The sequence below is a fragment of the Larus michahellis genome, chromosome Z (genome assembly GCF_964199755.1).
Source record: "Larus michahellis chromosome Z, bLarMic1.1, whole genome shotgun sequence".
Taxonomy (NCBI): Eukaryota; Metazoa; Chordata; class Aves; order Charadriiformes; family Laridae; genus Larus; species Larus michahellis.
Genome location: NC_133930.1, coordinates 3,293,148 through 3,317,602, shown reverse-complemented (window position 1 = coordinate 3,317,602; position 24,455 = coordinate 3,293,148). Strand labels below are relative to the sequence as shown.

The 24,455-nt window shown below is 44.8% G+C and overlaps 1 protein-coding gene across 4 annotated transcripts in view; it reads right to left on the bottom strand.

Annotated features, from left to right (window-relative positions):
• Nucleotides 1-24,455, bottom strand: part of DYM (dymeclin) — a 241,242-nt gene that overhangs the window by 35,412 nt on the left and 181,375 nt on the right. For all 4 annotated transcript variants that reach the window (XM_074570405.1, XM_074570403.1, XM_074570406.1 and 1 more), the window contains 2 exons: nt 10,832-11,014; nt 623-736 (listed from right to left, as the gene is read on the bottom strand). In XM_074570405.1, coding sequence (XP_074426506.1) covers nt 623-736; nt 10,832-11,014 — 297 coding nt within the window. The remainder of the gene's footprint in view (nt 1-622; nt 737-10,831; nt 11,015-24,455) is intronic.

Here is a 24,455-nt window from a genome sequence, read left to right as displayed (position 1 = left end):
AGTATTCAAAACATCGGGCAGCCATCAATGGGTTTTGGCCTCACAAAACCCCTCAAGGTGGTACATCCCTCACGAGATTTGGGAGATGCTCAAAAGAGGACGGAGGGGCCCGCTCAGGATTACACAGAAAGCTCACCATCACGTTGACCAGACTTCCAGCTCTTGTACCGATTTTCCGAAGGTGGGTTAAATCTTAACTAAAGCCCCGGAAATTTATCTTTGTAGCATTTCGGACGGACCCAGGCGGAGGTGCAGAACGCCAGAGAAAGAAGGATAAGTTAACAAACGAAAAAAAAAAAAAAAAGGATGAAAGTTTGGTTACAGCTAAACTAAACAACGGCTGGAGAGGCGAGGTGGCATCGTCGAGACATGACGAAGACGACCTTAGCCTCCGCAAATTTTATGTCCTCCACATGCTTCAATTTAATAACTTATCACGAAAAAGCCAGCCAAACATTTAGCACAAATTCGGAATGTTGATTAAAACAGACGCATCCACAACGTAATCCCTTATCAGCCGCTATCGATAGGAGAAACGATGTTTGGACGTTAGGGATACGAAGGGTATGTATGTAATTGATTGGAACGGCGCGCTTTAATTGACGAGGTCTTGAGCACTTACTCTTAGTCTGTCTTTGGGCAAAGCAACAGCTCCTTGCTTGATGATTTCCAGAACTCGCTCTACTGACAGCTCGGCTCCAGCTTGCTCTAATCGGGAGCTGAAAAAGCTGATCACCTGGAACGAGAAATCAGAGCACATAAATAAATAGAGAAGACGAGGTCTTTGTATCAATTTACACACGGAGATGTCAGCTTCTTTCCCGGGATCTGTACTTCTTAAAGAAGAATCGTGTTATTGCCTGCGTCACAGCCAGGGAGACTTCGTTAATGCCAAACTAGCACAATTATCGGTATCCTCCCGCAGTCATTTTTAACAGACAGACGATTTTACAATTTAACACACCCAGCTGAATTAATAAATTCACATTTTCAAGTACTGTGCACTGACATACGCTCGTATTTCTATCTGTCAGGACTTCACGTCAGGATTTTCGAGGCCTTCCGGTCTACTTTTTATAGTTTGGGCTAGAAATTTACTTTCATTTGCGAGCATTAAAGTAAAACCCTTACAGTTTCAACAACTCCTGGACAGGAGGCTTCGGCTTTAAGACAACTATGAAATATCTCAATATAATTACAGGAGTTTACACGACTTCCTGGGGGTTTTGTAGCATTTAAAGCCGCAGGAACTGGAAGGGGGGAGGGAAAAAAAGCCCACAGAGCTCCTCTTCTCCCCACATTAACTACCCAAAGTGCCCCAGGTATCTTCCCCATCACAGATTCCAGGCCCAAGGACCTGTACGTTCCCTCTCAATGTTCTCATCCTCCGTGCATCTCCCTGGTGAGGCCAAGCTGATTCTCACCATATTTCCCTCCCCACCCCCTTTTTCTGTGACCCAGCTGGTCCTTGTTAGCTAGAACACAGTTAGGTCAGGCTTTAACTTTTATCCCTCTCCAAGCTCAGCAGGTCACACCAGAAGCCGACACCCCACCGGCAGTTCTCCATGTGGGACATCAGAAAACCTCCATTTCTCTAGCTCCTTTCATCCAAAAAAGAGCACACTTTGCAAAGCCCATCCCTTATCCCAGAGGAACTCAGCAGTCACGCAGGGGATCCAAAACTCAAAGCGACACAAAAACAGGGTACGGGGAAATATTTCGACACCTACTTAGCGTCCTTTGAAAGTACCACAAGATGGTCAGAGCCACTTGGTAGAGCCCATGCACACGTGAGTCCCCAACTACCCCTCGGCCGGAGCCACCTACAGCTTTTGCTCGCTGACCACATTGCTGGTAGTTTTGCCAACATCTTGTAGGCTTCGGACACACTCTCATCTAAAAAGTACCAACATCCACCTGTATCCGAATCCCAATCGCCATCATGTCGCATAATCTTTCTTAATTCTCCCAAGTAGAAGGGGGGAAAAGTGTATTATACTACAAAATCTCTGCTGAGCTCTCTTTGTTCTGTAGTGAGACACAGCTGGAGCCAGAAATCATTACCCTAATTATGCCTCCCAGCTCAGCTGCTGTTAATAAAACAAAGACAGCTGATGGCTTGATTACTGTGAGATTCAAATGTGTTGTTCCTCACTCGCGAGCCCCGAAAACCCTTAGTCCTCCTTTTGAGCAGGTAGGTTGGCTGGATCGCAGAGCAATTTTCTCTAGAAAATGGAAGAACCGAGCGAGATAGAGACAGACGATAGTTACTAGAAGTTGCTTTTTGGGTGTTTTTTTTTGAGGGGGGTTCTGTTTTGTTTTAAACAACAGGACCGTGGAAATCAGCCCAGAGAAAATTCAGGTTTAACCTTCTGTACTGTCCTTACGATCATCTCCATAGTTGACTAGAAGGGACAATTTCACTGCCTCTGGCAAATGCTGCAGGCAGGTTTTACCTTCTTACAGGTAAGGCCCCACTCTAGCCCTGTGATCTCTGATCCCTGAAAAAAAACCAGGAGCGGGAAGATGTGCCGGGTTCCTAAGCAAAGGAGCTGGAGGGACGAACCAGAAATTACAGAGGAAAACGGCAAGAAGCAGCTCGCGCGAAGAGCGTGAGGACCTCGCGGTTGGGCTGACAGGGGTTTGGCATAGAATCTGGGACAAATTGCTGGGTAGAGGATACACAGCTCATAGAGGAACAAGAAAGTTGCCCGCAAACTTTGAAAGATTTTTAGGAAAAAAAAAAAAAAAAAGCTATCTTCTTGCGTTTCAACGCTCTTCTGTTGCCAGTCATCGCTGGTAAATACCTATCCTCGCCCAGGGCAGGCTCCCGCAGGGAATCCATCCCACCGGCGCTGCCTTGTTAGCTCAAGTTCTGCTAAACCACAACAAAAGCACAATTTAATATTGGGCTTTTAATCAAAAGGATAAAATACTATCATAATGCAGAGGCATAAAAAAACCCCCAAACCTGAATGAAGCTCACAGATACTACCTGAATTCTGGCGTTTCCTATTTCGGGAAGTCAAAGCCTCCCATCTTAACGTGTTTTTAAAAGGCTTTTATGTTTTTGCGGTAAAGGTACTAATCTTGGTTGAGTTGTATTTCGCAAAGAACAAAAGCGGGATAGGCTTCCAATATTTTCAGGCTACGTCAGCATTTCACAGAATTTTGAATGGCTATTTTTGGTACGCAGTTGACGACTGAAAAGAAAAATATCTACTTTAATAATAATAATAATAGTTATCTCTAGGCGTTATTCGCCTTACCGCTTGAGACAATACAGAATTGGAGTAATTCTCTGTCTAATCCTGATAGTACAGTACTCCCGCGAGATGCTCAGGTACCTAACGGGTACCCCGATGAAATAATAGAAAAAAAAAAAGGCGGGTGAAAAAAGGAAAAAGAAAAAAAAATTAAAAAAAAATAATAATAAAAAAGAAAAGGTGAATTATACGGTGTAGATGCTAAAAGAGGCATTTATTTATTACCATTAGATCAGTAATAAAACAAAAAAGCACCCAGAATTACATCCCTACTGCCCAAGCTCCCATCTCTTCCGTAGCAGAAGGTCTAACACTTTACCGAATGACCTGGCCAAATATAAAACTATAAAAGCTTAACCTAATATTAAGGAAGAGCAGCCTTTTCCTTTGAAAGAGCTTTAATTATCTTCCACGCGTTAAGTAACAGAGCGGCGTTTAAAATAACCACGGATATGAAACGTAGAGAAAAAAGCAGATCTCAGGGCAAACGAACTAGGCTGAGGGACGGTGTCCATTCTTTGACATCCTGAACATTATTTTTCTCATTAATTCTTTGGGCGACGGGTGGAAGAAAGCATAAAACAACTGGCAAAGACTCCTTCAGAAGAAGAATACCAAGGAACTGAACGAGTCGCTGCGAATTACTCGTACCCTGCGCTGAAAGGCCCTCTCCATGCAAGGGGATGTTTTAAAAAGCTCTCTCTCTGATCTGCCTTCCAGATTAAAAGGCACGTTTAATCCTGGATTAGGCAACCCCTCGGCAGGAACATTTTATCGGTGTCCAGATAAAAGGGCGTATCTACGGCCCCTTGCGCTACGTAGGGAGCCTAATTCTGGTGGCGCGACTCCCCAGCCGTGGGGCGCGATGGGCATGCGGCGACATAGAACTGTTCAGGTTGGAAGGGACCTTAAAGATCATCTAGTTCCAACCCCCCATGGCGTGGTCACCATCAGCTCAGGGATTTCCAGGCTTTGTACTGATATACCGTTAATAGACTCAAGATCTTTAAATAAAAACTGTTTTCCGTAGTGATTTCCAAAATTGGTTTTCATAAAGCTTTTCCGTTTCAGAGGTCGATTCTCCCACGGAGACTCATCTTTGGTCCTTTCGTTTTCTAAATAATAAATTTACAAAATATTTCCAGAGATGAAGAGTGCTACGAGAAAGCCGGAGTGATTTAAAAGGGACATTTTAGATTTTGGAAATTTTTTTGGAATTTTTTTTTTTTTTTTAAAAGATTATGACGGAACAGAATCATAGAACGGTCCAGGTCAGAAGGGACCTTTCAGATCGAGTCCAACCATCAACCCAACACTGACAAAGCCACCACTAACCCGTGTCCCTCAGCACCACGTCTGCCCGGCTTTTAAATCCCTCCAGGGATGGTGACTCCACCACTGCCCTGGGCAGCCTCTTCCAACGCTTGACAACCACAGTATCCGTTATTTCACCCATCCATTGTTTTCAACGGGGCTGAAAGGGTTGAATTGAAGAAATACTTCTGTTTCCTATAGCGTGCACCAAGCAGCAGAGCGAGCAGGGACAAGATGTTTTCTCCACTTGGAGACTGAAGCGGACGCTGAAGAGCTGCGATGCCCCAGCCCATTCCCGGGCAGTGCCGCTGCCTAACTAACGCTACAGCTCCTCGCTTTCTCCTCCAGCTAAAAATAACAGCGTGATTTGCTGCTGCCTCCTCTGCCCGCAACTGTCAAGGTTAACTCTGTAAAAGAGGGGAAAAAAAAAAAAAACAAAACAAAAAACTTGGCACTAAATGAAAAAGTTCTCATTCCCTTTTTTTTTTTTTTTTCCTCCTTCGGAAAGCGATGAAAAAAAGAAAGACGCACATTCTGACAGCGGCTAGTTTACATTTCCAGCCGCATTCGCCACCGGGAAGAGCAAGATGCTGGATTGTCGGCACGCTGAAAGGAGAAGAAAAGGAGAAAACAAACCTCTTGTCATGAAGTACCGCAGGATTAGCACTTCAGCTAAGTCCTTTCCTTCGGAAAACATAAATCACAGCTATGTTCAGTAACTGACAGTCGTACCCTCTTGTCCGGGAGCAAAAGTGAGGCAAACCCAACCTTCGCTGATTTAAGAAGGGATGAAACAGGTTGAGGTGATTCAATAACAGGAGAAACACAAAAGGTTTCTCAGCAAACTCGAGATACCGACGTTTTTCTGCTTCACCTTGAAACTAGGAGCGTGTTCAAAGACACGTGAACTTTTCAAGGTACTCTGGTCTTCTCATCTCCCCGCTCCCAGCAAAGAAAGTGGGGAGAAATAAATACCATAGAATCCTAGAATGGTTTAGGTGGGAAGGGCCCATAAAGACCATCTAGTTCCAACTCCCTGCCATGGGCAGGGACACCTCCCACTAGACCAGAAAATTGAAAAAAGAGAAAAAAGAGAATCACTTAAAGTATTTAGCCAGCAGGATCAAGGTTTTTCTATGGGCATTTGAAGGAAAATCAGGAAAGAACAGTTCTCATGTCCACCGCAGGTTCTGAAACAGGAGTTGCCATGCCAGAACCAAGCCAACTCCAGCGATTTTAAAATCCAGCAGGGAAACGTCCTCGGAGGATTAAATTCCGAGTAGGAAATTGCATCAATCGGATCCTTTGCATCACTAAACCATTGCTCCCGACCTCCTGATTTCTATCAGGCTGTTTTGCAAACCAAATTCTATCAGCTCCTAGTTCAGCCCGTTCAACCGCACGCTATCTATCACGAGCTCGTAGGAAATACGACAGTAACGAACGCCAGCGGAGCTCTCCCGACGGCCACGGACCAACCTCATCTTTAGGGATTACTAATGAAAAGTCTCCACCAAATTCCCGACACATCCGAGGTTGCTGACCAAATTAGAGACCACCTCTGAAACAGAGGCGTATAGATGGTCCACAGCTGAAACGTGGAGGCCAGGAGCAGGAACCGTAGTATTCCTCTTTGTTCACCATCCAGAGGGAGAATATCCCATTTAGCTAAACGAGATGCACAATATCCTATTAAGATGACTTTCTAAAATGAAAAGTAAATTAATAGGAAACAGAAGGTATTTTGATTTCAGTTTCTTCTGTGCAGCATTAACTGTTTCCATATGTTCCCAATCAGCTGGCAATGGTGATTTTTAGCTGCTTTATAAAAACCCAGAGGCAAATAAGTCGTTTTCAATAAAATTGTTCTATACGCTGACCCTTAAACATTTACCCATTTTTGGCTCAACGACGAAGCACACAGAGGTTACGTGTCACCTCCAGAGTGAGCTGAAGGGTTCAAATCCGGAGCCAAAGCCCAGAGTGACTGTGACCAAGCCATAGTCAACCTGGACAATCGCCACCCTGGTCTGAGCAGCTGGTGGAGCTGCCGAGCCATCCCCATGTTGACGTGTGCCTACGGCCACGTTCTGCTCCGTCTCCTGCCCCAGCGTCACCCTGCCAAACGTCTGCTATCCAGAGGTCTCCAACAAGCGCCTGGAAACCTACCACAGTGCTTCGTTATTATTAACGTTAGAAAGTCTTTCCTTATGACCTGTGAATCCACAAGTATGTAAAACAGGTTATTCCCTTTCCCTTCACGGCAGCGTTTTATTTGAAAAATACCACGTCCCCTTTAGCCTTCCTTCAGCTAATCAGCACCCGTTCTGTCTGTCCTTGGAGGTCCTGTTTTCTACAGCTCCTGTTTCTCCCTAGAATTTCTTCCAAGGTGCCTAAACCCAAGAGTAATTCAGCTAAAATGTCACTGGCGTGAGTAGGCTTAGAGGACACCTCTGGGCTATTTCTCCCACCCAGGACGGCGGCAGATGCCTCTTTCCATTTGCACCATCAACTACTCGTTACCACCTTCTCGGTACATTTTCCAACTAATTTTACATCCGCTTTTTAGCATTTGCACTTTTCCCATGCTTCCTATTTGGTTTATGAGAACATTATGTGCAGCGGAGTAAAACCAGTAACTGTTAAAAGTCGAGATATGTCATACCCATTTTAAACGTTCTCGACAAGGCAACTTGGCAACTGTTTTAGTGTCCAAAAATCATTACAGATTGCGCATATTCTGTATTTTGGTCAGATTTCTTCAATATAGAACATTACCCTGCTGTCTGTTAGTATTTCTTTATGGAATACAAATCTGGACTACGGTTCCGGATCAGAGAATCTTACACCCAAGGTAAGGAGGATTTTGACCCAGAGCTTCGCACCCACCTTCTGCTCACGTGGACCTCTAGTGGCATGTGATGATGGAAGTTACATTCATGCTTCCACCGTAGTGTGGGTGGAGATAATCCCAACGTACTTTGCCGTGTAACGACCAGAAAAAGTACCAATGGATGGAGCCAGGATGTAGCACGGCCCTCGCAGACGTGCTTTGGGGGCTTCAGAAAGGTTAACTTCTCTTCCCCACCCTTCCATTACCAAAAGCTGCAACATTTACACCTACCTTCTACCTGTTTTGGGCCACCAAATTACACTGAGCACAGCAACCTGAAACCCAACAGAGTTCGCCGACACATGGTGGATCCATCCTCCTCTGAATGACCAGCCTTGGCCACACGAAAAGCCCGGCCAGCTCAGAATTGTCTCTCTGACAGCAGGCTGGGGTGGATGCTTAAATAAGAATATAAAAGCAGGTGAAGAATAGGGAATCTTCCCTGTGAATACATCCTCCCAGATTCCTGCAATATACGGTTTAGGAATTTATCGAGCCAAATCTTTCAATATTTTTTTTCCGCCCACAATTTTTGACTTTGGGAGCGCACCTACATTTTAGACGTTCACAACGTCCCGCGTGACCATGAGGGTGGAGCTCCCGCCTCCATTGTTGCAGAGAAAAGCCTGAGCAAAGTTTGGGAGCCAGAAACTCATAGAATCATAGAATTGTCTAGGTTGGAAGGGACCTTTCAGATCATCGAGTCCAACCATGAACCTGACACTGACAAAAACCATCATTAAACCATATCTCTAAGCACCACGTCTGCCCATCTCTTAAATACCTCCAGGGATGGGGACTCCGCCACTGCCCTGGGCAGCCTCTTCCAACTCATTTTGGTTCTCTTCAGATACTGCCCACACGGTCCCAGACAAGCTCCCCCCGTGCGTCGAGTAAAACCGACGTGATCTGTCACTTTTTTAAGGGCTAGGAAGACCAGTTAAACCATTGTGGCTGTTGCTCACAAGACGAAGACTGGTTCTGTACGGGATGGCAGCGCTGCCGATAGGGTGTATGAATTGGAGGACGTGACAGGGTAGAAGAGGAGTCAGCCGAATCTAATCTTTTATTCAGATCTGCAAGCCTGACAGCTCTCACCACTTGCCAGCTGGTGACAGGTACATTTAAAAAATAATAAAAAAAAAGAATCTTTTTTTTGACATCCTCACTTCTCTGACAAAGGAGCTATTTAAAAATTCAACATGCTCCCTTGGAAAGCTTTAAATAGTTTCTGAATGTAACTGGCATTATGCTGTACCCTAATATTAAATAGTTTTGGGGAGGAATTGTTTAAATTGTTGAGGAAAACCAACATTTAAGTGTTACACAGGAAAGGACACGCTGCTGTCTGTGGGAGGCCCGGGGCTGTCATGCAGAAGGATCTGGCCATCACTAGTTTTCCTGGATCTGGACAAGTAACCAGAGAAGGTCCCTATCTCAGTGAGGAATGAAGACGACTCTTATCTTCACCGCACCATATCCTCTCTTTACATAAGTCGAAGACATCTTGTCCTAATCATCCAGGCAGCCTCATGCTGGCTGTGGTCCGCAGCTGCCAAAAATTTGGACAATCCTCGTTATCAATACAGGCTGGGGGCTGACGTGATAGAGGGCAACCCTGAGGAAAAGGACTTGGGGATACTGGTGGAGAAAAAGGTGGACGTGAGCCAACAATGTGCGCTTGCAGCCCAGAAGGCCAATTGCATCCTGGGCTGCATCAGAAGAAGGGTGGCCAGCAGATCCAGAGAGGCGATTCCCCCCCTCTACTCTGCTCTCATGAGACCCCACCCGGAGTACTGCGTCCAGCTCTGGAACCCTCAGCACAAGAAGGACATGGACCTGTTGGAGCGGGGCCACAGGAGGGCCACGAAGATGATCCGAGGGCTGGAGCACCTCTCCTATGAAGACAGGCTGAGAGAGTTGGGGGGGTTCAGCCTGGAGGAGACAAGGCTCCAGGGAGACCTTTTAGCGGCCTTCCAGTACCTAAAGGGGGTCTACAGGAAAGCCGGGGAGGGGCTGTTTGCAAGGGCATGTAGCGCTAGGACGAGGGGCAATGGCTTTAAACTAGAGCTGGGCAGGTTTAGATTAGACATTAGGAAGGAGTTCTTTCCAATGAGGGTGGTGAGACACTGGCCCAGGTTGCCCAGAGAGGTGGTGAAGGCCCCATCCCTGGAGACATTCAAGCCCAGGCTTGATGAGGCTCTGAGCAACCTGATCTAGTGGAAGATGTCCCTGCTCACTGCAGGGGGGTTGGACTACCTGGCCTTTAAAGGTCCCTTCCAACCCAACACATTCTATGATTCTATGATTTTGAGCTCTGATTTCTCTGCTCTCCAAACTCTTGTGTGACCAGAAAATATGAAGTGAGAGCAGAAGAGGAAGGGATAGGTACCGAGCAGGATTTCAGTTCGACATTTTAACTTACTTTCCTTTAAGGATCGTCAGACAACTGTCAATCTTCCGTCATATTTTAAAATAAAAGCAGAACAAACCAGAACCTCAGTAGATCTCTAGTTGCACTGCATAAATGCGTTATTCGCTGCAGCAAGAGATTTAGCACCCTGTTCGGCCTCCCCGTCCGGTATTTCCCATCCAGTGGTCACAACGTGACTTCAAGCATTGCTCAGCTCTGCAAATACTGACCAGAGGACAGAGAAATATTTCTTGCACTTAAAAACCTGTTGTTTTCTAGCAGGAATCCTTACTCAGGTTCTCAATATGAACATGAAGGCCACTATCAGACGCAGCAGTAATTAATTAGCGACTGTTTTCCAAACTCCATGGAGAGCCACACCAGTAATAGCTTCTGATCCACCGCTATTTCCTTTTGTTTTCTTCTAAAATGTCTACTTATCCCAAGGGATTGCTGCCGAGAGACACTTTGCAGGTGAAAACAACACACAGATACAGCCCAGGGAATGAAGCAGCTGAAGGCCTGCTCCCTTAGCCATTTAAAAAAACCAAAACATTCCCTGTAATCATTAATAGGCTGGTGATGGGAGGAAGAGAAAAGAAAAAGATCGGTTGGTGATGAAAAAACTGCTTTTTCTCCCCTAAAAGACTAGTTTCTAACAAGGGGCAGTTAAGACAAGCTGACGTTGTCCTTCCGTAGGGGAGTGAAAGATGCGTCGCAGGTTGGGAATTCCTTACCGGATGCGTCCCAAATCCCCCTGGCTCTGCCGGGTTAAAGACGTTGCCCAGAATAAGTCACAGTGGAGGCCCAGAAAATAGGAGAAACTCAACACTTTCATACTTTCAAAAAGAAACCGATAGAGCTGATGAATGTTTTCCACCTCTCAAAAGGATAAAGAGATCGCATAACAAGGCGTAAGCAGCCTTTAAATAATATATCGCTTACCAGATCTATATTCTGCATTATGTCCTGGAAGGAAGGGTGAGTTCGAAACTGCTCAAACAGATCCCGCTTGTAAAGCAGCGCGTACACCAAGTTGGGGTTGTGATGAAGAGAATTTGTCAGGCAGGAGTTGATGATCTCCAACATCATCCGGATCACTTCCTCGATCACATTCAGATCTTGCGCCTTTAAGAAAGGAACAAAAGGTTAGCCTGCCCTTTTCCATTGTAAAATATATTAGGTAATAAAGACAGAGCGCAGGTAATTATTACTAATGGAGCTATTAGCTGCTTAATGTCTCAACGGCGAGCAAATCCGGCATGCCTGTATCTGGAAAAAGATCTGTTTTCTCCTGTAATAACCAAAATTTTAACCTAGTATTCAGTCTCACAGCTTGATTCCCTCAACAGGAGCCATCATCTCGTGCCAAAAAGCATTAACATATTGCAATCAGCCAAATTCACTAAGGGTTAAATGAACTTCAGTCTATTCAACCCTTCCTACGCTAAGTAAGGGAAGCAGACGTTGAATTTAATACACTTTCTGCTTGGGGAGGAGGGATAGGGAGAAGAAAAAGAGGAAAAAAAATAATCGGAAAAATAAAAAGCGGCTGGCGAAAGAGAAAAACAAAGACAGGAAAACCGACTGGGATCAAAACCCATTGCACCTTGAACATCTGCCATGTTTTTGGCATTGGAGAATACTTGCAATAAATGAAAGACAGACATCTCCTTTCGTAGTGCACTAAGCCTTAATGCTCAAGACAAACTTGTAGAGCCTTTCGTCTTGTCAATGCCTTCCACAAACCATTCCTGATGATTTTGAAACTTTTTGAGCTCGACCAGCTGGGATGAGAAGCCCTGCTGGCTGCCTGGGTTTCACTCCTTGGGGCTTCGCATTGGGATGTGCCCGATACGGTTGTTGAGACCGAAGAGCTCTCTGTCCTCCCTTGGGATAGGCGGGGGGGGGAAAAAGAAGACAAATCTACTTTGTTCGTATCGTTAGGTCTCTCCACCACATCAAACGCTGGTCTGTGAGACTTTACAGGTCTGGCAGGAACGTGAATCATACCAAACCGGCTTGAGTTTTTCTGCTTAGTACAAAGATTGAAACCACTGGCATTTCCTTTTGCCGACTGCCTACAAAGCTGTCGTTTTCTGAGTTATCGTAAGACACTTAAATACTTCATAACGAAGCTGAACTTGCAGCAGCATTTTGTCGGACTGTCAGTCAATCTGTACGTGGAGTTATTTTCTATTATAAGGCAGGAATTGTCACTTGTCAGATATAAGAAATTCTTTGGGGTGAGGGTGGTGAGCCCCTGGCCCAGGTTGCCCAGAGAAGCTGTGGAGGCCCCATCCCTGGAGGGGTTCAAGGCCAGGTTGGCCGGGGCTTGGAGCAACCTGGGCTGGTGGGAGGTGTCCCTGCCCAGGGCAGGGGGGTTGGAACTAGGTGCTCTTTAAGGTCCCTTCCAACCCAAACCATTCTATGATTCGCTTTCACTAAGTCAGAAGAGAATACAGAAACTTTGTCATTACCCTGGTTAGACCCATATAGACCAGCTCCTCCATCTCTTCCACTGTGCTGAGGACGGTGGAGAAGGTAGTCCCCATCCTCATACTGCTGCTGAAACGCAGCAGCACTCTAATTTGGTTTTCCACACCGCTTGCCTTCTCCATGTTCAAGGTCAGGCTGGATGGGGCTTGGAGCAACCTGGGCTGGTGGGAGGTGTCCCTGCCCAGGGCAGGGGGCTTGGAACTGGATGGTCTTTAAGGTCCCTTCCAACCCAAACCGGTCTGTGGCGTGGTACGTGCCCCACCAACTTGGATTTAATTCAGAGTATGGTACATTATGGTGGCTTTTAAAAACCTCTGAGCATCGGCGCAATTCTCTCCCCGGCGCAGCAGGATGATCTAGTGGCTGAGACGCTCTCCGAAAATACAGAATACATTACTTTTGCAGAAACGTTACGATTCAGGATCAAAGTGAGAGCTCTTCGGTCGGCAGAAAGGTAACGAGCCACACAATGGCTGTTCAAAAACGAAAAGCTTTTTAATAAAATACATTCACCTTAAAAGCCGGGCATACATCTAAGTTGAAACAGAAAGCGTTGCTAATCATCTCCCAACATGTTATTTCAAGAAAAGGCAGACCATGCTAATTGGTTAGCTTCAAACAATTAAAAAGTTACCAGAGATTACTGCTCAGTAATTATATTTACAGTTTCTAGAAGCTGATGGACAGAACCAACCATCTGGTTTTCAGCTACCGTGTTCCAGGTGAAGAATCTGGGACCCAAATGAAGAAACCCAGGAGCTGCAGGTTTTTACCTATAACCTACTATATAAAAAATAATCATTTATAAGAAGAAGAAAGGCTCCGTAAAAGACAGAGAAGCGGGACTGAAACCCAGCATCGCGTATATGTTATCTGGAGGGCTGTACGCTCCTATAATTAGCGATTACAGCATTCGTAAAGGCTGAAAAGTTTTCAAAACAGGAAAAAACAAGCAGAACGCCAAGGACAGCATTTGGATGAGACAATGGCGAAATGCCGTAAGAGCTGATAAAACTGCCGTGTGCTTTTGTTGCTCTGGATGCCCAGTATCAAGCTAGGGCCCCCTCCGCATCTCGCCACGGCGTCACGACAGATATAAATAAGGTTACAAAAACATTTCGCAGTTGAAGGGAGAGGAGTTTATCGCCCTGCGTATTAATTTTCAGGCCAGCCGAAATGCAGAACGCATACGGCCAAGGCAAGGACCGCCACATCGTCCGCAGCAACCTTGTAGGAATAATTTTTTTTTTTTTTTCTTTTTTTTTTTGGACTGAATTGGCTGTTAGAGGAAAAGAAAAGCCAGATATTGATTTTGGGAGAGAGGTAGACAAGTTTCAATCCGTTAAAGAGTGCGTTTAAACGAGCAGTTAAAAGTAACGGCGTTTTCTTATTGCTTATCATTGGCAAACCCAATGATTTCAAATTCTTACAGTATTCCTTTCCAAACCAGGCCTCAGATGACTCTGCCGACACCGACGAGTACCGGTCCTCCCCCTCCTTTTTTCCGTTTATGCCCACAGAAATAATTATACTCATCATTAAGAGAAAGGCAGATGCGAAAGGCTTGTTAGCAACTTTTTGTGACTAAAATCACGTCTACAAAAGGGACGACAATGCAGGCACGGCACTAACGTTACCGCGGGTAATCCTCGGTAACCGCCTTATGGATCCTTCTCCGGATTGGAATTAAATGCGGGAGGTTTTTTTGCAAAGATTTTCATCTTTAAGGCAAAAAGCCAGATGCTCGGTCACGTTCTACTTGCACAAGGAACAAATCAGTCGGTGACAGCGCCAAGAGATCCAGGTACCGTTCTGGCTTGCGCGGGGTCTCCTTGGTTAAAAGGAAAAGGAACAAACAAGCGATAATGCCAGAGAAAAGAGAATGGAAACAAGCTGAGAGGATGCAAAGGAAAAACACGAGGAGCACAGGCCTGAGAACGTTATCTGGAAAAAAATAACTCGAGCTTGATAAACACTAACAAGGAACACACAAATGTGCAAAGCCAAAGCAAACCAGAGCTGGATGTCCTCATCTCCGACCGTCCTGGAATACTGCAGCTTTCCTTACTGCAATATAATTAATAATTAGCCTGACACCCTCCCAGGCAAAGAATTCCGAAGAATTCAATACTTACTGCTGGAAAGACACCGATGTGTAAAACCAATTCGAAAGTATACGGTTTATAAAATACCAGAGAAGTCAACCTAAACGCCAAACCCCGGGGAAGGTGCTCACAGTTCGGTTCCTTACAAACGTATTTATCCATCAAAAGATAAAAGCAGGTGAATCACCGTCGGCGGAAGACGCAAGATCTCAGTGTCACCCAAAACCTGCTTAATTTCTGGTGCCCATCTTCTGTTTCCTACATTGGGACATTCTGAGCGCTCATCCTTTTGATTTAATTTGACTTTAAATTAATTTTAATTTTCAGAATAATAAAGAATCGGTTAAAAAAGCTCTATCAGGAATGAATGCGAATCTCCAGCCTCTAGATGTTAATAATTCTTAGGAGAAAAAGGGAGGCCTGCCCATGTGTCATTCGGGTTAACTTCGGTTAAGCTTCCTTTACGGCCTGTACTGTCTAATAAAAACTGAGACAAAATTATTTTGCCTTCTCTTCTTGCCTCCTGTGCTAGCTTAGATGGAAAATAAGTCATTTGAAAAACAGAATTTCAGTCACTTGTGACGTTATGCAGAGACATTTCTATGCAAGGGTGGACATGCGGCTGTCTTTCATGATCCAAAAATGTTTGTATTAGGTTTCAGAGAAAGGAATTCTTTTTTTTTTTTTAACATTTCTGGTAGTCTCGCTGAAGCCATTTGCTCTGCGATTGCAGCCTGCGATCTTGGTTGCCACACAAGATGTGTCCTCGCCGCAGAGCTGATTCCAGTGCTCCTGTCCCTGCACAGAAGCCCCTTGCTTGAGACCAGCTCATCTTCTGACCCTGGGTCCTGGGTACAGGCTATAAGCGGTTCTGGGTGGTATCCGGGATATTTCACAGCATGGATAGGAGCTGGATGGTGATAAATTTCCTAATGACATCTTTTACATTGAGGGTGGTGAAGGCCTGGCCCAGTTTGCCCAGAGATGCCCCATCCCTGGATGCATTCCAGGCCAGGCTGGACGGGGCTCTGAGCAACCTGATCTAGTGGAAGATGTCCCTGGCCAAGGCAGGGGGTTGGACTAGATGGCCTTGAAAGGTCCCTTCCGACCCAAACCACTCCATGATTCCATGATGTCCCAGGTTGCCCAGAGAGGTGGGAGATGCCCCATCCCTGGAGGCGTTCAAGGCCAGGTTGGACGGGGCTCTGAGCAACCTGATCTAGTTGAAGATGTCCTTGCTTATGGCAGGGGGGTTGGACTAGATGGCCTTTAAGGGTCCCCTTCAACCCAAACCATTCCGTGATTCTATTCTATGTTTCTAAAAAGCACTAGTGCACAAACTTAACTCTCATCTCGTGTCCACACAACGTGTTACAATATGATTACGTATTTATTTATTGTGAGCTGGAATTCACTAAAAGGCAACGATTTATTTTTTTTTTCCCCCCTTTTAACCTGGATGCACAGCGATCCACAGTCCAAAGCGGCAAACAACTGAAAACCTCACCAGGTCTACTTTGCAACTTCCTTAAAAAAGAGACCTAACAGCGCACCCTTTCCCTTCGTGGTGGGATCCACGTTCTCCAGCCAAGCGATACTTTCAGCTAAATCACCGCTAGAGGTTTCTGCCTGTTGAAACGGCACGCCGACGAACGCTATCAAAAAGGCAGTTATACAGTTAACGCAATCTGAGCAGGAAGAAGCTTATCTGCCTAAAAAAACAAAACCCGAGCAAGGACGGGGAATGCAATACGCTACAACCGCACAACATAAATAGGAAAGGCACACCGTAGTGAAGTCTTAATCCAAAGAAACCTAATGAAATAAAGTGGGAATGTCACCCATAATGGTGAAAGAAATACAGGACAGAAATGCAGGTTGACAAAACAAAACCCCACGTCCAAAACAGAATTCTGACCTTATTGCTTGTGACAATGAACGGCTTTTTGCGAGTGGCATCTTGCTGCCAGGAATAGGATGCCTGGACATTTGAATTTTCAAAAGTGCAAGTTTTTTTACGTTGAAGCTCCGGTGGCTTTCGTTGACAATTACTGACGCTGCAGGCCCCTCTCCAGCAGAACAAGGAGCACACATGGTATGTAAAAGCTGTAAAGAAGCTACCTAAAGGAGCTTTAGCTCGAGATGCTTTTCATAGTTTCCTTCCTAACAACTCCATAATTCAAAGCAGCAAAACCATCTCTGACTTCCCACTTTGCCAGCTGGCTCTGACTGCCTCCTCAAGGTCATTTGCTCTGAAGGCTCCTATAGGTTATTGAACCTTATTTTTCCATCAAACTCCAAATTCTTCTAGCACACTGCAGAATTTTCTATTTAATTGTTGATGTTAAGGCACGTCGTGGGACAAACTACGAGGAAACGGTACAGATGTTCTTTCGGGCACACGGAGGCAAATTGCATAGACTGTAGTTATTAGGTCCAAGAGAATTTCAAAGTGTCACTGCTTTGCCCCACGCCTAAATGGAGACACCAGCATCCGTACCCACATAGATGACAGCTGTACTCCAGCTTTGACTGATATTGAATGTACCGCGCTGCAGAGAATTCAAATTCTTTGCAAGTCCAATCCTCCTCTCCCAGCCAGGTAGCGCGGCAGAAGAATCATAGAATGGTTTGGGTCGGAAAGAACCCTTAAAGACTACCCAGTCCAACTCCCTGCCATCGGCAGGGACATCTTCAACTAGATCAAGTTGCTCAGAGCCCCGTCCAACCTGGCCTGGAATGTTTCCAGGGATGGGGCATCTCCCACCTCCCTGGGCAACCTGGGCCAGTGTCTCACCACCCTCACAGGAAAGAATTTCTTCCTAATATCTAGTCTCGATCTCCCCTCTGTTAGTTTAAAACCTTTACACCTTGTCCCGTCGCTAAAACCCCAACTAAAAAGTCCCTTCCCAGCTTTCCTGGAGCCCCTTGAGGGACTGGAGCCTTCTCTTCTCCAGGCTGACCCCCCCCAACTCTCTCAGCCTGTCTCTCAGGAAAGGCCTTCCTCTCCTAGGAGCCAGACGAAGGTGCCCACAAGAAGCAGGCGATTCTGTGATTCTATGGGTACGGCACTCTGCGTATCAGGCAGGGCTGCGTCACATTTGTGTTGCTGCGTCCATGCGGCGGGGCCCACCCGTCCTCAGGTCTGAGGCTGAAGGCTATCATACGGATGAGGGAGTAGACAGAGGAAAGGTGAGGGTGAAGGTTGCACAGGCAACGTTAATGACGGCTTTTCTTCATCCTTGAGCCCTTATCCACCACGCCTCACTATAACCCGTCACGTGTAATATTTTCAGGGAGATTCCCCCCCCCCAAATATAATTTGCAAATATAAAAACTTGGAACCGTAAACAACGACTTCCTTCACGACGCCGGCACAGCTTCATAGGCAATTTTGTCAACAAGGGCAAAACAAAAAGGATACACACCCCATATACTCAACGCTTATCAAAAAGAGTGAGGATGCCAAACAGTCAGCTCCTCCCATTCCCCTTTTTACCAGGGAGAAAGACGACGGAAAGGTTTGGTAAACTCTTCCTGATCCATCAGCTGCGTCCACAGAATGTCTAGGTGAAGGGAGAGCTTCGGTTCATTTTCCATTATTTTTTTTCCAGCTAGATTTAGAGATGCTATGGAATACTTCAAATTATTATGATTTCAGACACTAAGTAATTAGTTTTTCCGCTCGCGCCGGTAACGCAGCTATTATAAACTCCAGGGTGATGTACTCTCTTGTGCGGAATAGACAACTTGGCACTCCAGGGAATTTCACCTTGATAACATAATTTAACAGCATCCACCATTATAATGATGTAAACTTCCCTTTCCTCTTTACAGGGGAATTTCTACAGTTAAATAGTTTCCAATAATTTACTTTATTTTTAGTCACTTTAAGAGAGGCATATGTATCTTGTTTGTATTAGCTTTGGGGAGCTTCCAAGAGAGCTGTCTGAATTTCCTGCATTTTCAGCAGAAAATAAAACCTTCAACAAAATAAACTCCCTCTGCCAAAGGAATGGAAGAGCGGAGGGGAAAGAAGGAAGCGCACGAGAAAGCTGCTCTTACATTTAACGGGCAAACGAATCTCAAAGCCCAGCTTTTGGTGACAGAAATCTTATCTTCATCTATTTTACCGGCATTTATTCTTTGGCTGTTCTATGTCAAACCCAGACAACCTTTGGCCATAATGTTGAATTGTGGGAAAGTAGGTATTAAGTGACAAATCGCAGGGCTTGCGGCAAATATAACTTGAAAAACTAACCCCGGCATCTCTGATCACTGCTTAGAAATAAAAGTAGAGCCGTCACAACGGGAGCAAAGTTTGTTGCCAGACACTTTACTAAATAAAAATACCATCCCGACACTCGCTGCCGTTGCGTTCCTGAATAACGGAGTAAGCTGAAAGAGCAGGTTTTCAGCAATGGCTCACCACTTTGGTAAGCCAGTCCACAACATTTCCCAAAACACAATGTTTTCAGCCCGTATCACGACGCAAACCTCCAGGACAGCCTGCGACAAGGCTACACTAGAGGAAACGCCAGGGTGGTGTGTCCTGTCCCAGAGAAAACAGCCTGGGAGCAGCTTGCTCCAAGGGAAAACACGCCAAACGACACCTGCCAAGGTACCGAACCCAACTGCTTCAGTCCTCCAAAGACCTGTTTGCCACAGGGTTTGACTTCACTAGCCACTGACCAAGCAAATGTAAAGCTGTTTCTGAGGACGTGGATACGTTTAAGTGAAGGTGCAATTGTTTTATTGGTACTTCACAAGGAATCACAGAATGGTTTGGGTTGGAAGGGACCTTAAAGATCATCTAGTTCCAACCGCCCTGCCCTGGGCAGGGACACCTCCCACCAGCCCAGGTTGCTCCAAGCCCCGGCCAACCTGGCCTTGAACCCCTCCAGGGATGGGGCAGCCACAGCTTCTCTGGGCAACCCGGGCCAGGGGCTCACCACCCTCAGAGTGAAAAATTTCTTCCTAATATCTCATCTAAATCTCCCCTCTTCCAGGTTGAAGACATTTCCCCTTGTCCTATCACTACGTGCACTTCTAAAAAGTCCCTCCCCAGCTTTCTTGTAGGCCCCCTTCAGAGACCGGAAAGCTGCTATAAGGTCTCCCTGAAGCCTTCTCTTCTCCTGATGGTCACCAGCTAGGGGCTCTAACACCATCCATGCAAGAACACAGTATTTCCAAACCAGATGCAACCACGACAACAAAATGCAAACAGTATTTAGTAGCCCTAAACCTGATCATTTTCTAAGGACCCACAAAACCTGGGAAGCAACTGTTGCTAGGAAAATGGCGACATTCGTACTAAGAAAATTAAAGTTAAAACTGTGAATCTGTATTTCTCTGAAATCAGGCCTGAAATAATAATGAAATTTTCCCGCTGTTGCAAGGAAATGGAGAATTCTCCATTTCTCCTTGAAACCAAGCAGTATTCCCTAGAGGTATGGGAAGATTTTGTTTCGTTTGACTGGTAGAACAGGAAAGGACAAGTTCCACGTGCAACCCCAACTCCACCATAGAAAGGTAAATAGATCATCACGATGCAGGCTGTGATTAAGAGAACCCGTCTACCTTGAGTAGAGTCTTCAAGGACTTTAAAGCTGTTACCCAAGTGAAAAAGTTTCTGCTTCCAGCGCTACACGTGGAGCTCAGCTGTAAAACGTCACCAACAAAACTGTTCGGAGGTGTTACGTGGTAATTACTGCTACGTGAACTGAAACTTCGCCACTTCCTAATTATTTTAGACATATATATATATATTTTTCTAACAATTCCACGGCAGGTTTTACACAATGCTCACCTAAGCTTTTCACATTTTCGCAAGTTTTCAAGTACTACTTAACGACATCTCTAGACCTAAAAGTACCTTCCTTAAAGACGATTTCTGATGAACCTCTTAACGCTTTTTGCAGGAGGGTACAGCCGCTGACATACGCACGGATGTTTTTGTGTAATATGTACTTAAGGCCGGATTTAAGGATCCTTATCAGATCTTATAAGAATCCTTATCAGATCTAATGGTTGGACTTGATGATCTAAAGGTTTTTTCCAACCTAAACGATTCTATTATTCTATTATTATCTTTAATGCTTGTTTGGCATGGGTTCTTAGCTTTTTTATCCTATATGATGTTTAACTGAAGTAGAGAAGCCCTTATTTCTATCATGACGAAGAACAGGACGGAAAAACATTACATCTTGCCAAAAGACAGAAAAAAAAGACCAATTAGCAATTTAAAGCAAACAGTTTTCTTCACATTTTCCCTTCGCACCTCCCAAACTTTCCTTCATACAGCACACCACGGTTAAAAGAATGTAATTCATCCACCAGTTCCTTATAGCCCCTTCATTTATGCCTCATCTCTGACTATTTTATCAACTATTTTCTTCACCCTTGGTATTGTATTTGGCAGCAACAACTATGACGCTCATTGCAAAATATATCTACCTCTAAGAGCGTTCTTCCAATGAACCAACTGCTGTCATTCAAGAAGATCACTCAGTGCTACGGATTTTGGAGACCTATCTTCGGCGTCTAAGCAATTTTAATTGAGAAAGTATCAAAACTAACGGAATAAATAACAATCCCTCACTAAAGCTGTCAACCGTGGAGAAGACGGATTCAGAAGTTCTTCCCTGGTTCCTCACTGATTAGAGACTGTGGCTCGACATCTTTCCCACGACATTTGACAACCACCATTCCCTTGGAACGATGACAGTTGTCTTCCACTGAAAGTACCACCCTGAGCAATTTTGACCCCACTTAGGAGAAGAAACATCACAAGCGAGTCTACGGAATCCAAGTCCTCAATAATAAAAATGGACTGCATCCAGTTTCCATAAATTCCATACTATCAAGCAGAAGATCTTCTGGTCCTGATGACGCACAGGACTTCAGTGGGAAAAGTCAGTGCTACTCTCCATGCCCTCAGCAGCCAAAAAGTTCTGTATTCTTGCCCCGAGGGTGAAAATCGTTATTGAAATTTCTGTGGGAGGCATAAGAAAGTCAGGAGGAGTTCGCAGAGCAGACGTTTCCATCATTATCATTGGGGGAACGTCAAGCAAGCCAGCAAAGCCGTGGTATTGCTGAGGCCACCCAGTGTCCCTCCTCAAAGACTCCTGCTTTGCTCACCCAAGTTAAATAAGACATTAATAGAAAATCACCACAACTGTAGACAGCCTCCTGACAATATTAGCCAGGTTTAATAATAATGATAATAATATCCTTATCCCACTTGATCACGGTCCAAGCTTCCTAAACTGTTGGGAGCAGGAATACGCTGCTTTACAGCCACCATTTTACACCAGCGCTGAAGATAAATCATGACGAGTGCTTTTATTTCTTCTGATAGATTAAGATACAGCAGCACGGTTAGAAAAGTAAGTCAGAAATACAACTCTGTGAGCCTACTTGACACACGTACTATACTAATTCATAGAATCGCCTAGGTTGGAAAGGACTTTTAGGATCATCGAGTCCAACCATCAACCCAACGCTGCCAAGGCCACCACTAACCCATGTCCCTCAGCACCGCTTCTACCCATCTTTTAAATCCCTCCAGGGATGGGGACTCCACCACTGCCCTGGGCAGCCTGTTCCAACGCTTGATAATCCTTTTGGTGACGAAATTCTTCCTTATATCCATCCTAAACCTCCCCCGGCACAACTTGAGGCCGTTTCCTCTTGTCCTATCACCTGTTACTTGAGAGAAGAGACCGACCCCCACCTTGCTACACCCTCCTTTCAGGGAGTTGGGGTGTTAAACATTGTGAAAATTAAAGAGTACACGTGAAAAAAAGATGTGAGAAACTTACCATATTAGAAGGAAAAACGGCATTATTGGTCTTTGAAGTGGTTTGCAGTCCAAAGGACCTACAGGCAAGCCCTTTTAAAATATAATAAAGTATAAGAAAGTGGTTTTATTTGTTTCCCTCTTACCTTAGCACCTCTCCAAAATTAGTCACTGCCAGTAGTAGTATCATTTATTCTATTACGATGGGCCTGAAAAACCTCCATAACCAAATTTCAAGAACTGCTCTCGCAGGTTGGACAAAACGTAAATAAGAAGGAGATGAGAAACAGCTTTTTGAGAGCTGACAGCAGGCAAACCAAATAAATGGGAATCATTTTTAGATGAAATGTTTTTACTACATTCCAACTTATTTTTCAAGTGCATTCCCCTGGCCGCTGCATCAATTCTGATAAACAGAGAAGCTGATGAGCACTGCTCCGCTTCCTGCCGAATGGTCCGGAAGCACACAGCAGCCGGAGCCTGAACGCCGAAAAACGAACCTTTAACTGAGATTTGGAAACCCCAAAACTCATAGAAAATAATCCTAGAAGCCTGTGTATAGAGGTACCCGTTCCAAAACGAGCTATAAGGAACAGAGGACATTTTTTTCAAAGGCTGAAGAAAAACACTCCTGATGGAAATATGGGAAACCTGCATTGCCCAAACAAATAAAATTTGCCTCAAATATTTATGAAGTCTCATCTATGTCGGGATAAACGCTGAATTTTGTGTAGTCTGGTTCATAAAGTGCAGCAGTGACAGACACGGGCAAAGCAAGAAATCACTGTGTTTGAAAGACAGAGAAGTTTGGGCATCTTGTACATCCAGCCTGGAGTCAGTCAACTGTTCCTCACCAAAACCCAGCGAGCAATTACGGTTGGTTTACCTATAAATTAAGCTAAGTTTTTCGAATGAATTCTAATTAACAGAGTCCACCACGAGATGAGACGGCTAATTCACCGTGGAAAAATTATTTGATATTTCAGAAAAATTCAATGAAGCTTTTTCCCAGGGGAATGCGACATGACTCTTCTCTATTGTCTCCATCGATCAAAAGCTAAAGGATTAGTGTGGGAACGGGAAAACTTGTCGTTATTTGTTCAGATAATCTTTTTTTTTTTTTTTTTTCCCTCTGCATCGAGCAACATCTGAGTTCTTTGCAAGTGCCACGGACGAGTTGCTGGCGAGTAGCTCAAAGACCTGCCTTTAGGAACCGCGACATCCATTCTCTTTTCACTTGATCTGGCGGGAAGAGATGTACTTTCAGATTTCGCTCCCTTTCGCAACGACAAAATGAAATCTATCCTGATTGTAGTGTTACAATCCATCTTCTTTCCTCTCGAATAGGACGGTTGGGTTTTGTTATTAGGAAACGGATGCTCCGAGGTCAAGCGTTTGGGTTAGCACACACACAAAAGGCTGGTGCGGAACAGCCTCCGTACGCCTCGTACCGGCTCCGTATCAAGAAAAATGCAGCAGAACAGAGTGTCTTTGACGAAAAAAACGTCATATTCTTCAGTAGCGGGCCACAGCTCACTCAGCTTGGGCTTCAGCCTAAATACGTCCGAGAGGAGCGCTGGAAAAACTCCATCACATTCCAGTAACATATCTGAAGGACAATAAAAAAACACACCCCCCCGTAAAATATCTTACGCGTCTCAACTTCGCTTCAGAGCAGCGCAGGCAAATCAGCGGCATCTCCCAGCAGCGTCGGGGATAAGGACACAGCGGGCTTAAATAATGGTAATATCTAAGAGTCTTTTCTTGTTATGAATGTTTTAAAAGGTATTTCCCTGAAACGGCTTTACGTCTGGTATTTCACTGGCAGAAAACAGATACAGAATATAACGATCAGCTTTTTTTTTTTTTTTTTAGTTTCTTTCCCCTTGAAAAAAAATTACAAAATTTTACGTTAGTATAAACCAAAAAAAAAAAAAAAGTATTTATTTATATGTCAATCCAAAACCTCTCCTGCTGTCGCTTTAAAATGCAAGCTGTGGGGTTAAGCTCTCAAAAGCCAGACATCGGTTCTCCTTATCCTCAAATGTTAAGGTACAATTTCATTACAAGTTCACCTAACTATCACCACGCAGAGCCCTTTAACCATCAAGGCTGTATCTAACTCACGGTGTGTTACGAATTGACACTTTTTGTCCAATTTCTG